Source organism: Mobula hypostoma, chromosome 5 (genome assembly GCF_963921235.1).
Source record: "Mobula hypostoma chromosome 5, sMobHyp1.1, whole genome shotgun sequence".
Classification (NCBI taxonomy): Eukaryota; Metazoa; Chordata; class Chondrichthyes; order Myliobatiformes; family Myliobatidae; genus Mobula; species Mobula hypostoma.
Genome location: NC_086101.1, coordinates 31,005,182 through 31,018,861, shown reverse-complemented (window position 1 = coordinate 31,018,861; position 13,680 = coordinate 31,005,182). Strand labels below are relative to the sequence as shown.

At 46.9% G+C, this 13,680-nt stretch overlaps 1 protein-coding gene across 3 annotated transcripts in view; it reads left to right on the top strand.

The window, feature by feature from the left end:
- Positions 1–11,890, top strand: part of rxrba (retinoid x receptor, beta a) — a 68,979-nt gene extending 57,089 nt beyond the window's left edge. Inside the window, exons 8-11 of one of the 3 annotated variants that reach the window (XM_063048285.1) lie at positions 2,117–2,249; positions 7,668–7,759; positions 8,659–8,764; positions 10,056–11,885. In XM_063048285.1, coding sequence (XP_062904355.1) covers positions 2,117–2,249; positions 7,668–7,759; positions 8,659–8,764; positions 10,056–10,203 — 479 coding nt within the window. In that variant the 3' untranslated portion in view covers positions 10,204–11,885. Of the gene's footprint in view, positions 1–2,116; positions 2,250–7,667; positions 7,760–8,658; positions 8,765–10,055 lie in introns of all 3 variants that reach the window. The other 2 variants (XM_063048286.1, XM_063048287.1) reach the window with 2 other exon arrangements.
- Positions 11,891–13,680: the final 1,790 nt, after the last annotated feature.

Here is a 13,680-nt window from a genome sequence, read left to right as displayed (position 1 = left end):
TGCCAGAGAGTGGTGGTGGATAACTGTCTGTCAGATTGGAGGTTGGTGACTAGTGGTGTGCCTCAGGGTTCTGTACTTGGTCCAATGTTACTTTAATGATCTGGATAATAGGGTGGTAAATTGGATGAGTAAGTATGCAGATGATACTAAGATAGGTGGAGTTGTGGATAATGAAATAGATTTTCAAAGCTTGCAGAGAGATTTAGGCCGGTTAGAAGAGTGGGCTAAAAGATGACAAATGGAGTTTAATGCTGATAAATGTGAGGTGCTACATTTTGGTAGGACTAATCAAAATAGGACATACATGGTAAATGGTAGGGCATTGAATAATGCAGTAGAACAGAGGGATCTAGGAATAATGGTGCATAGTTCCCTGAAGGTGGAATCTCATGTGGATAGGGTGGTGAAGAAAGCTTTTGGTATGCTGGCCTTTATAAATCAGAACATTGAGTATAGGAGTTGGGATGCAATGTTGAAATTGTACAAGGTATTGATGAGGCCAAATTTGGAGTATTGTGTACAGTTTTGGTCACCGAATTATAGGAAAGATGTCAACAAAATAGAGAGAGTACAGAGAACATTTACTAGAATGTTACCTGGGTTTCATCACCTAACTTACAGAGAAAGGTTAAACAAGTTGGGTCTTTATTCTTTGGAACGTAGAAGGTTAAGGGGGGACTTGATAGAGGTGTTTAAAATTATGAGGGGGATAGATAGAGTTGACGTGGATAGGCTTTTTCCATTGAAAGTGGGGGAGATTCAAACAAGAGGACATGAGTTGAGAGTTAAAGGGCAAAAGTTTAGGGGTAACATGAGGGGGAACTTCTTCACTCAGAGAGAAATAGCTGTGTGGACCGAGCTTCCAGCAGAAGTGGTTGAGGCAGGTTCGATGTTGTTGTTTAAAGTTAAATTGGACAGCTATATGGACAGGAAAGGAATGGAGGGTTATGGGCTGAGTGCAGGTCGGTGGGACTAGGTGAGAGTAAGAGTTCGGCATGGACTAGAAGGGCTGAGATGGCCTGTTTCCGTGCTGTAATTGTTATATGGTTATATGTAGTTTACTTCATATAAAAGTGAGGTGAGCTGAATGGCCTGTTTACTCTAGTTGTCATCAGTATCAGCCAATGATTCTGGTTCAGCCTGGAACTGGGTGTTTTGTTGGGGTGTTCAAATTACCATTGAGTGAAGTGGGAGAGATTCCCCTAAGGTATGAGACAGGCAAGAGTGTTCTAGTTTTCTTGGAACAGGAGAAGGGGATGGGAGGTTGTGCTGGAGAGTGAATGGGGATTGGGAAATTCTCAGGGTTAGGGAGGGCTGGTGATGGGGGCAGAGGAGTTTCACCCATGGTATCTGGAGAGGGTAGGGTGTGTGAATTCCCTGAGGTATGGGAGAGAGATTGGGTGGCAGGAAGATGCACTGGGGTGGATGGCTTCTACCACCACTCTCGAGTGGGGGAAAAAAAGCTGACCTGCACATCTTTGCACCTGGTCTTAAATGTCTGTCTGATTCTCTATTCCATGGAGCTTATTACTTACGGAATCTATTATGTGTTGGATCTGGAGATGTTATGATCCAGAGGTTCTTTGGAAGTCACAAATGAAGCATGAAACTTGATGGTTATGGCCAGTTTGTTAAATGTTCATAAACAAAGAAATGAAAACTTACTCTACTGTAAATAGAGAACAAAGAGAAACAGAGAAGTTGTGATAATTTTATACTGAAAACTACTCAGTCTAGACAGATAATTACATAGATCAAAAGTAACCTATGAAATAGCCAGGTTTAGTGGTGTGACACAGGCTGCAGAGAAACTTACAGAAAACAGAACTAGCTGGAAATTCACTGAACAATTACACACAAACAGGTGATTATATATGTATAAAAGCATAAGAAAGATAAACTACTTTGAGAAATCATTTAAAACTCTAATTGAACATTAGCGCAAGAGGCCGAGGGATAGACTGAAGCCTGAGCAGTCGAGGCTGTAAAAGTGGGAATGCCTGGGATAATCAGTGTAAAGCGAAGGTGGTTGGACCAAGACTGGATGGGGGTTGAAGCCACAGTAATTCCAGAGTCAGTCCTATCCGTGTGATGACACTGTGTCTTGTGCCCTCAGGTTGGAATGAGCTCTTGATCGCCTCATTCTCCCACCGATCAATAACTGTGAAGGACGGGATCCTTCTCGCCACTGGTCTCCACGTTCACCGCAACAGTGCGCACAGTGCTGGGGTTGGAGCCATCTTCGACAGGTTGGTGTTGGGTCCACTGATAACGTCGGGGTGCTGCTGTGACTGGGTGCTGGCATCACAAGGCTTTGTCCTTTTCTCACTGTGAGGAGTGATTTGGGGATCTGGCAGATCAGGTGGAGGTTTAGCCTCAGGAATTTGGGTCACATGTAAGAGGGCATGTAATGACAGGACCCTTAACAGTGTAATGCCCTTGTTGAGATTTTAACTGCTAGGTGTTTACTGCTAATGCTGTGAGATAGTTCATTTAATAGATTTCTGCAGAAGCAGTGTGTTCTGCTGGTAGTGTTTGGGTTACCATTAAAGTAAGGGGGTTGTGATGTTCAGCTTATGAATGTTGGGTCAGCTAATCTGGAAACGAATTGGGAGAAGGTTCTAGAGAAAGCTGGGTGGAGAGGTTTTGTGACGGTCCCTAATGGAGTCGAGGCCCTTTTTGTGGGAGATTGAGTAGGATTCAATCCGACTAGAATGCGTGAGTTGATGGAGTCCAAGATGTAAAGTTCTATCCATGAATAGGAGTTGGCACCGTGAGTGCGTGGGTGCCTCCAGCTTTTGGAAGAACTGAGCTCCAACTTTGCGCACATTTAAAAGTTGCTGGTGAACACAGCAGGCCAGGCAGCATCTCTAGGAAGAGGTACAGTCAACATTTCGGGCTGAGACCCTTCGTCAGGACTAACTGAAAGAAGAGCTAGTAAGAGATTTGAAAGTGAGAGGGGGAGGAGGAGATCCAAAATGATAGGAGGGGGAGGGATGGAGCTAAGAGCTGGACAGGCGATTGGCTAAAGGGATATGAGAGGGTCATGGGGCAGGAGGCCTAGGGAGAAAGAAAAGGGGGAGGGGGGGAAAACCCAGAGGATGGTCAAGGGGTATAGTGAGAGGGACAAAGGGAGAAAAAGGAGAGAGAGAAAAAGAATATGTATATAATAAATAAAAAATAACGGACGGGGTACGAGGGGGAAGTGGGGCATTAACGGAAGTTAGAGAAGTCAATGTTCATGCCATCAGGTTGGAGGCTACCCAGATGGAATATAAGGTGTTATTCCTCCAACCTGAGTGTGGCTTCATCTTTACAGTAGAGGAGGCCGTGGATAGATATATCAGAATGAGGCGTGGAATTAAAATGTGTGGCCACTGAGAGATCCTGCTTTCCCATTCCCATTCCGATATGTCACACATTTTAATACCACATCCGATTCCCATTCTGATATGTCACACATTTGATCTGGTGGAACACAAGTCCTATCGACCCTAAATGTACGGAGTTCGAAGAAAAATAGTTCTCTCACCGCTGAGTCCATTGACTTGTTAGCAAGAGGCTAACCAGCCATGTTTCTCGAGACACCTGGTACAACAGCATTAATGTACAGGTGACTCTTGGGATCCAAGTCCATTGTCCCTAAAAATGGCCACGCAAGTAGAATAGGTGGGAAAGATGCTTGTCTCATTGGGAGGGGTATTGAGTAAGGAAGTGAATTTGCAGCTGTATTAAGCTTTGGTTCAGCTGCACTTGGAGTATTGAGTACAATTCTGGTCTTCCCATTAAAGGAAGAATGTGGAGGTTTTCAAGAGGTTGCAGATGAGATTCACTAGGATGCTACCTGGAGTAGCAGGCTTGAGCTGTAGGGAGTTGTTGGACAAATGGGTTATTTTCTCTGGATTGTAGGAGGCTGAGGGGAGATAGAAAATGATAAAATTATGAAAGGTGTAAATAGGGTGGACGGTCAGAATCTTTTCCCAGGGTGGAAATGTCAAATACTCGAGGGTATGTACTTAAGGTAGGAGAGGAGGAGGTTTAAAGGAGATGTGCAGTGCACATTTTTGTCTCTCACACAGTAGTGGATGCCTTGAGGCTGCTAAGGGTGTAAGGGTGGAAGTAATGTATTTTGAGAGGCTATTAGACACAGGAATCTGCCTGGAATGGTGAGCTAGGGATCATATGCAGACAGAAGGGGCTAGTTTAATCTGACATGTTCAGAGTAGACATGATGGGCCGAAGCGCCTGTCCCTGTGTTGTACTGTTCTGTCTTCATCTCTGCACCTTGGGTCCATGAGGGTGTTGGTCATCGAGACCAAAATGTTTTATCGGAATTTGTCACAGCACTACTGTATCAATTCTACTAAAAATCTGGGAAATATTAAATAGTCTCATGTTCTCTTCTGGTATAATAGCAGACCCAAGTCTGCTAGCTCTTAGAGCAATCCCAACAGCCCCATTCCCCTACTGAGTTTCCTTCTTGTCTGCACTGGTATAGGAAAGACTACTTCAGGATGGATTTATGATTATGAGGACACGCAGTCCCCTTTTATTGTCATTTAGTAATGCATGCGTAAAGATATCATACAATGTTTTTCCAGAATGATATCATGAAAACACATGACAAACTGACTTAAAAACTAACAAAACCCACATAATTATAACATATAGTTACAACAGTGCAAAGTAATACCGTAATTTGATAAGAACAGACCATGGCACGGTAAAAGTCTCGAAGTCTCTTGAAAGTCCCATCATCTCACGCAGACGGTAAACCTCCAGCGCCGCCAACTTGCCGACCACAGTCCGACTCCGAGTCCGTCCGAAAACTCCAAGCCTCTGACCACCTCTTCGACACCGAGCACTATCTCTGCCGAGCGCTTCGACCCCGGCCCCAGCAACAGGCGATAGGCAAAGCCGAGGATTTGGGGCCTTCGCCTCCGGAGATTCTCGATTGCACAGTTGCAGCGGCAGCGAAGCAGGCATTTCAGAAGTTTCTCCAGATGTTCCTCTGTGCTCCTCACGGCTGTCTCCATCAAATCAGGATTGTGCACGGCCCCCTAGTTACACATAATCGATTTTCATTCGGAATGGCCACGCACGCTGCCATCTTCTCCTCCCTCCTCATTTTTGAGGAAGAAATGTGGAGTAAACTGTATCTATCATGTGCTTTATCAGTCCTGAGGGTGAGTAATTGGACAGTGCAACTGGACCTTTACTCTGTATCCAACCACTGTTGGCTTGTCTTCAGAGTGTTTGACGGGGCAATGTAGAGGGAGCTGTACGGCGTATCCAGCTTGTGGATGCTGCCTGGATTAGAGATAGGGCAGACTTGCTCTGTTTTATTGCCTGGGATGGATGGCTGCAGTAACACAGAGTGTTGGGAATCAGGTTTATTATCACTGATGTATGTTGTGAAATATATTGTTTTGAGGCAGATGTACCAGTGATCAACAGCAAAATCTTGACAGCTTATAAATCTGCTGGATGGTGGCATCCGTTAGTCTCGCGAGACCATGGATCTGCGCCTGGATTCTCCAGGACGCAGGCCTGGGCAAGGTTTTATGGAAGAGCGGTAGTTGCCCATGCAGCAAGTCTCCCCTCTCCATGCCACCAATGTTGTCCAAGGGAAGGGCAAGGACCGATACAGCTTGGCACCAGTGACATCGCAGGAGTTGCCAGAACAAGATTGAAGACAACGTCGGACTGCCTTAGGGACTCCAGCTCTGGATTTGTCCTCAGGATTTACTCCCGAAGCCTTTCCCATGAGTGGATATGGCCGCAAGGCAGCGGAGGTTTGAAATCAGAGTTTTCCCTCTCTTAGATGGACGGCCTTCCCAGGCTGACGAGCTCCATCTACCTGAAGCGCTGGTTTTAAGGCGCCAGGACCCGCCTTCGCCCCTTCTCCTGTCAGTAGAAACAGTTCCGCCGGGCTTAGAGGCTAAGCCACACGAGAAGGACAGGAGTTGGACTTGGTTGTCAGAGGCTATTTGAGTCGCGTGCTGTGAGGAGCACTTCTTAGGTAGTTGGAGCTTGTCTCCACTACCACTCCTCGGCTTGACAACCTTGGAACCTGCTGGATTCTCTTATTCTAAATGTACTACCCCTGAACGGGGATTTATTGTAGTGCCTGCACTGTTTTGTGCACTTTATGCAGTCCTGGATAGGACTGTAGTCTAGTGTAGTTTTAGTGTTTTTTCTTATGTGGTTCAGTGTAGTTTTTGTATTGTTTCATGTAGCACCATGGTCCTGGAAAACGTTGTCTCATTTTTACTATGTTCTGTACCAGCAGTTCTGGTTGAAATGACAATTAAAAAATGACTTGACTTGATTGAAGCCTGTAATTTCCCTTTTAAAAATGTATTTTTGGGCCGACTGAGCGATCTGGGAGATTCAGTGTGGAGTTCAGCTATGGCCATTGCTGGGAATGTATGCTATGGCAATTCCTAATAGCAGAATACGGACCTGTGGTCTGCTGCGTGACTCCGTGCTGATTAAAGTGTCAAGAACGATTAAAGTTAATGAGGACGAGAACTGAAAATGAACAAGTGTTCAGTGCCTTCTGGCTGCATTTGACTGGTCTTCCTCTCACTGCTGCCAGTGGAAGGTGTGGGAGTCTTGGGTCCCACGCTGCAAGGTTCGATTGTCTTGGCTGCTCATGGCTGTGGCCTCACTTTCAGCTGTTGTTTGATGTTATTGTCCTCAGCACTGAACTTGCTTTACTTTTTGTGCAATTTGATAGTGGCGCTTCAGTGCGGAATTGGAGGTGTGGCTGTGGTCTGCAGCCATCAACACAGCACTGAACTAACTAACTTGGTGGCTGTGGCCACGGTCCATCAACTCCTGGACTGGTTTTAGTTGCCTCGGTGGTTCGTGACTGTGGACTCACTTTTGGAGACTCAGCAGTTTGAATTTTAATGTTTTACGTGTTATTTGTTCACTTTTTGGTGAATGCGCAATTTGCTGTTTTTTTTGCAGTGTTTTTTTTGATGGTCTTGTGTTGGGGGAGGGTTTCTTTAAATGGGTCTTTGGTGTTTCTTTGTTTAGTGGCTGTCTGTAAGAAGATGAATATCAAGGTTGTATACCGTGTACTTTGATAATAAATCTACTTTGTAATTTGTAAAATATACTATAGCTTTAACTTTTTAAATATATATTTATTGTAAGTACTACAATAAATTAAGTCTCTTATTTTCATTGGAGGCTGAGAGGCAGACAAGGGTAAACAGTCAAAATCTTTTTTCTCCGAGTAGACATGTCCCGTGTCCAGTACTTGTGGTCATCCTCTTGATAAGAGGGAAGGTTTGTACGCAGAGTGGTGGGTGCCTGCAGTGCGCTGCCAGGGGAGGCAGTGGAAGCAGTTACAATAGCAAAGTTTAACAGGCATTTATCGAGACACACAGGTATGAATAGGTGGGAAATGGAGGGGTTTTAACCACATGCAGGCAGCTGGGAATAGGTTGCATCAGGACTTTGGTCAGCACAGGTATTGGGGTCTGAAGGGCCTAATCCTCTACTGTTCTACGAACTGTACCATCTTTAGGGGTGTTGAAGTGGACTGGATAGAGGTAACTTTACCCACGATCTAGCCTGTACGTTCCCTCAGGAAGTGTCGGCCACCAGATCCGTTCTACCTGGTGGTAATGTGATTCTGTCTCCGTCTCCAGGGTGCTCACTGAGCTGGTCTCCAAGATGAGAGATATGCAGATGGACAAGTCAGAGCTCGGTTGCCTCCGCGCCATCATCCTCTTCAACCCCGGTACGTCGAGCTCCCACACCGGTTGTGAGGCCCTGGGAGAGTGGAGTAGGTCAGGTAGTTCAGTCAGTGGAGGACAGAGAACTTTTTACTGCTCTGGTGCACGGCTTTCCTGGGGTTCACTTGTTCTGGGAGGGTGAGGGTTGGTGGGCTTTGAGTGAAGGTTAATGTTGAACTTGCCCTGTGCCTACTTGTATATGCTCACATGTATACACATGCACACACAGTCAATCCCATCTGTACCGCATCTTTACTCCAGTAAACTACCCCAGGCAAGCAAAAACAGTGTAGTTGCTGGAACTCTGAAATATAAGAAGAAAACCTGGAAACTCAGTAGATCAGGCAGCGAAAAGGAAAAAGTTGAGCGATGTAGGTGGGAAGAGAGAAGTGTCAATCAGTGTACCTGGAGAAAAACTCAGGCGGTGTACACAGGGATAGACAACCTCAGCAATATCTTCCATCAGGCATGGGTGGGGTAGATGATGAGGTATACTACCCTTCATATAAGTGGTTGTAACCAGACAACACACAGGTTTAGGGTAAGGGGTAGGGCATTTGGGGGGGGTGGATTTACAGAGGAATATTTTCCCCAAGAAGTTATTTGGGATTGAAAGCACTGCTTAAATAGATGGTAGAGGCAGGAACACTCACGACATTTCCTTAGATGTAAACTTGCAGCCGTATGCTATTACTGTGGATGGCTCTGCATGGCTTGCATGAATACTGGGCTGAATGGCATGCTTCCATGTTGCATGACTCTTTGACCTGGTGTGCAGGCTGCGGATGCTGGGTGGTGTTAAGCATCTGGGAGTTTGACCCTCAGTGGTGTCTGGTACAGGAAGCTTTTTTGTTGAACAACATGATGATTGGAGGGGATTCTGTCTGACCACATTGTCCCACAGATGCGAAGGGGCTATCCAATCCGGCAGATGTGGAGATACTCCGGGAGAAGGTTTATGCTTCGCTCGAGTCGTACTGCAGGCAGAAGTACCCAGACCAACTGGGCAGGTGAGAACGTGTGCAGTGATTTCTCTCCCACCGCTGCCCACTGACCTCTCCCACCAGAGTGTCCCTGACCTCTCCCATCAGTGCACCTCTGCCATCTCCCGGCACCACTCAATACCTGTAACAATAATAAACCAATTCCAGTTCCAAACACAATGCCTAACTCACTAATCTCACTTGCCCACATTAGTCCTGAATCCATCAAAACCTTTCCTATTCAAATATCTGTCCAAATACTGGAATTATCCCTACAATTATTGCCACCTCTGGCAGCACACTCTGTGTGGAAAAACTTGCTCCTCAAATCTCCTTTAAAATTTCTTCCTTTTTAGTTTTGGATTTTTCTGCCTAAAAAAAAAATTCCATCTTTCCTATCTATGCCCCTAATAATTTTATAAACCTCTTCAGGGTCACCCCTCAGAGAATAACCTGAGGGGTACCGCAACCTATCCAATATTTCCTAATCACCACAGCCCTCCATTCTTCAGATCTCTTCTGCACTACCTATGGATACTATGTCCTTCCTGTAGGACAGTGGCCATTACTGGAAACAGCAATCTAACTGCCGTCTAACAATTGTCCAGCTGCAACATACCATACAAACTCTTGAATGCAGTGCCTCAGTCTATGAAGGCAAGTACACCAAACGCTGCCTTCATTGTCCAGTCTACTGGTGTCTCTGTTTTCAGGAGGTTATAAACCCTGTACCCCCAAGTCTCTGCACATCAGCACTCCCATTGTCCCTACCGTTCACTCTGCATGTCCAGCCAGCCTTTGACCCCCCCCCTCCCCAAAGTGCATGACCTCACACGTCTGGATTACATTCCACTTGGCGTGGAGGAGTATGGAGGGGGCAGGTAAGGAAAGGGGTGGGGCTGCTTTACAGAGAGGAAAGGTACTGGTATGGCATGGTGGAGAGAAGAATTATGGAAGGCAAGAATGATGGTGGGAAGTCCAAGGGGAGGGTAATGGGGAGGTTTTATGAGGATGGTCAGGGGAGTTGGAGGGTGGGCTGTGGAGGTGGTGCCAGGGTGGGGATCTGAGTGAAGAGATCGAGAGGGGAGGAGATAGAGAGATGTGTTCAGGGTGAACGTCTGGTGTGTGGAACACAGTGGGCTGAGTATCTGCAGGCTGGGGCTGATGGAGCAGATGGACAGGAGGGTGTGAAGTGATGGGGAGGCTGGTGATGCAGTTCTCGTCTGGTTCGGCTGGTACGTGGGACCCAGTGGGCTGATTGTCCGCAAGCTATGCCTGGTTCACTGGTGAGGTCGCTGACTGTCTGCTCTCCCTCCAGGTTTGCCAAGCTGCTCTTGCGTCTGCCCGCATTGCGATCGATCGGGCTCAAGTGCCTGGAGCACCTCTTCTTCTTTAAGCTGATCGGAGACACCCCCATCGACACCTTTCTCATGGAGATGTTGGAGGCTCCCCACCAGTTGTCGTGAGGAGGTGCCATGGCTGGGGGCACAAGTGAGGGGGCTTCTTGGCAGCACGGTGAACAGGGCAGAGGTGCCAGGAGACAGCCTCCAGTACCATTGACTCTGGACATATCTCTGACCTCGTCAGCCATTTGTGTACGAACAACTGCAGCTTCACATCACTCAGCATTGCGCTCTGTGGTTGCCCCGACAACCGGTGACCACGGCGACAGTGAGGATGTTGCAGAGGAGGGAGGGCTGCTTCAGACACTCCACTGGAAGGGGCAGGGATGTGGAGAAAACTCCTCAGGATCAGCATAGAGCTGTGGTCAACGGAGACTCCTCGGGCTGTCTCTATTTTCAGGTGTCCTTGTTGGGTGTGCTCTGTCCTGCAGAAGTCCAGTGTCCAGGAGATTCCCGGCACATCACTAGAACGTTGGCCCTGTGGTTTAACACAGACTAGAAACTCTGCTTATCTCGCTGCCTGGAACCTCACCAACTGGATGTTCCAGCTGAGGCACACTGATGGGTTACAGTGCAGACTTGTTCTGCCGTGTCCCTTTGAGTTAGAGCTAGCTCTACTGTGTATAGAATGTGTTACTGCATCTACTCCGGGTACGTGTGACTGGACAATGCAGAGGAAGCTTTAATTTCTGCTGTCCCAGACCTGGCGGTTTTTAGTGGGACTGTATAGATCAGGGTTTCTCCACCTTTTTTTATGACATAGGCCCCACCGTTAACTGAGGGCTCTATGGACCCCAGGTTTGAAAACCCTAGTGTAGAGGGATTTTACTTTGTGTTTAAGCAGATTTGTCCCTGCCCTTGAAAGGCGACAGGACATTGTAGAGGGAGTTGTACCCTGTATTGAACGTGAGTTGTACCTGCCCTGGGCATGTGTGAGATGACAGTGTGGAGGGTCTGTGTCTGACCCTGGGAGCCTGGAATGGGACAGTGCAGAGGGAGCTTCACTCTGTGTCTGACCCTCGGAGTGGGTGGAGGGAACTTTACTGTGTTCTGACTCCAGGATCATTTGATGAGACAGTGCAGATGGAGCTTCGCTCTGTGTCTGACCCTGGGAATGTGTGGTGGGACAGTGCAGAGGGAGCTTCACTGTGTGTCTGACCCTGGGAAGGTGTGGTGGGAGAGTTAAGAGGAAGTTTCACTGTGTCTGTCCTGAGATGTACCTCCCTAACCCTAACCCACAGTATGTGCAGCCACTGGTGCTGGACCCCAGTGTCCTAAATGAAACTAAATAGTGGCCAACACTAATGTTCTGTGGGATTTCAGTGAGATGAATCCAACGTAGAGACTGCCTGCTCTCAGCAGTGAGGGTAAACACTGGCCCTCACTACGTTAGGAACAAGGGGGAATTGGCATGCTTTTGCTTCAGAGCCTCTTCCATCCAATAGTTGTATCAGCTTTATGCCAGTTCGATGATGGCAATGCCACACGTTTGATGAAATAATCTCAGCATTGTGATGCTTTGACTTTATTTTGCTACAGTGCCCGTACATAAATCTCTTTGGTTCAACCAATCCAATGCACAGGTCTGTGTGGTGTGTTTCTGCCCTTCAGGCTGGGAGAAGGGTGTGAGGGTTCAGAACGTGATCTGCTGGCTTTCACAACTGTCCGGTGCCGGTCGTCTATTGTTTTTGTGGTTGAAGGGTAGGTACCTGGGGGTAGAGAGCTCCAGGATGGTTGGTGTCAGGGTGGTGAATGGCCCAGGGTGATGGTCAAGTCAGGTCGAGTTTATGGTAATGGGCACAAGTAGAGATGAGATCCAGGTACAGTGGAAAAAGCTGGAGGCAGCATCACTGACACAGAGATACAGATAACACACAGAGTACATAACTTATTATAAGACAGTGAGAGAGAAGTAAAAATACTCAGAATACAAACAAGACTTTAGTGCAATAAAAAAGGCACAAACATCCATGGTAGTGCAAAGGGTAGTCTGTAATGTTCTGTTGCTGAACTAGTGATTAGGATTGTGCAAGTTGGTTCAAGGACCTGATGGTTGAAGGGAATTAGCTGTTCCTGAACCTGATGGTGTGGGGCTTCCAGCTTCTGTACCTCCTGCTTGACAGTAGCAGTGAGAAGAGGGCATGATCTGGATAGTGGGAGTCTTTGATAGATCCCGTCCTCTCGAGGCACTTCCTTCTGTAGATGTGGTCTGTGGTGGCAAGGGCTACGCCCATGATGGATTGGGCTATGTCCACTACTCTCTGCAGCCTCTTGTATTTCAGTGTATTGGAACTGCTGTACTAGGCCATGATGCTACCAGACAGGATATTTTCAACAGTGCATGTGACATGTTGAATTTCTTTAAGCTTCTTAGAAAGCACAAGCACTAGTGTACTTTCCTCTGCTACTCCTCTTCAACCATTCAGTTCTTGAACCAATCTGCGCACCCTGAATCACTACCTCGGTATACCAACACTGTGACCATTTTGATCACTTCACGCTACAGTGGACCTTTTGTTTTCCTAAATCTATTCTTGCAAAGGTTTGGTATAATTTGTTCAGTTTATGTTTTATGAATATTGTGTCTCTAATGCTATGTGATGTTTGCTGCAGGTAAGTTTTTTTTAATTGCACTTGCGCAAACATGAATTTCTGCAGATGGCACTAAACTCTTGTCATCTCTGACAGTTGCTGCAAAACCAGAGTAGCACACCCAAATGATGGAAGAACTGAACAGATCAGTCAGCATCTGTGGAAATGTTTCTGGCTGGGACCATTCATCAAGACATCGTTGATGGCGTCTGTGTTCTGGGTCCAGGGCAGTGCACCCCGCTGTTGGAGGACATGGATGTGTTTTGAGAGTCTTCTAGAGAGCTTTTGCTGCCTTTCACAGGGTGCACACTGCAGTCATGGTGAAGGGAGGGGATGTTTAAGGCGGGGAGGGGGGGGAAGGACACTAATCAAGTACACCACTCTGGAGCAAACTCCCTGTAGTTGGGGTAATATTAGGAAGGATGCAGGTATCTGGCTTATCCTGCTTGCTTGACGTAAAGTGCACACACTGCTTCCTGGAAGCCCATGTCGGAATCAGAATTATTATCAGTGTTTGTGTTGAATGTGGATCTTCTGGCTCCTGTATCTCCTCCGTGATGGCAGTAACAAGAAGAGGGCATGTCCTGGATGGTTAGGTTCCTTAGAGATGGAAGCTGCCTTCTTGAGGCACCACCTCGAGAAGATCTTCTTCATGTCGGGGAGAGTTGGATGGTTTCAGGGCAGAGACCTGGCAATCCAGGGTCTATCTCCTTTCCCAGTGCATCAGTGTACGGCCAGAAGCCTTTGTGGTGAGGCCACATTCAGAATATTATGTTCTGAGTCACCCTGCTTCAGGAAAGATGCCATTAATCTGGAAAATGTGCAGAAAAGATTTGAGGATGCTGCTAGCTCTCGAGGGCATGTATTGTAGGGAGAAATTGGATGTTCTAGGAGTGTAGGAGACTGGTGAGCTTGTAGAGGTGGTATAAAATCATGAGAGGCATAGAT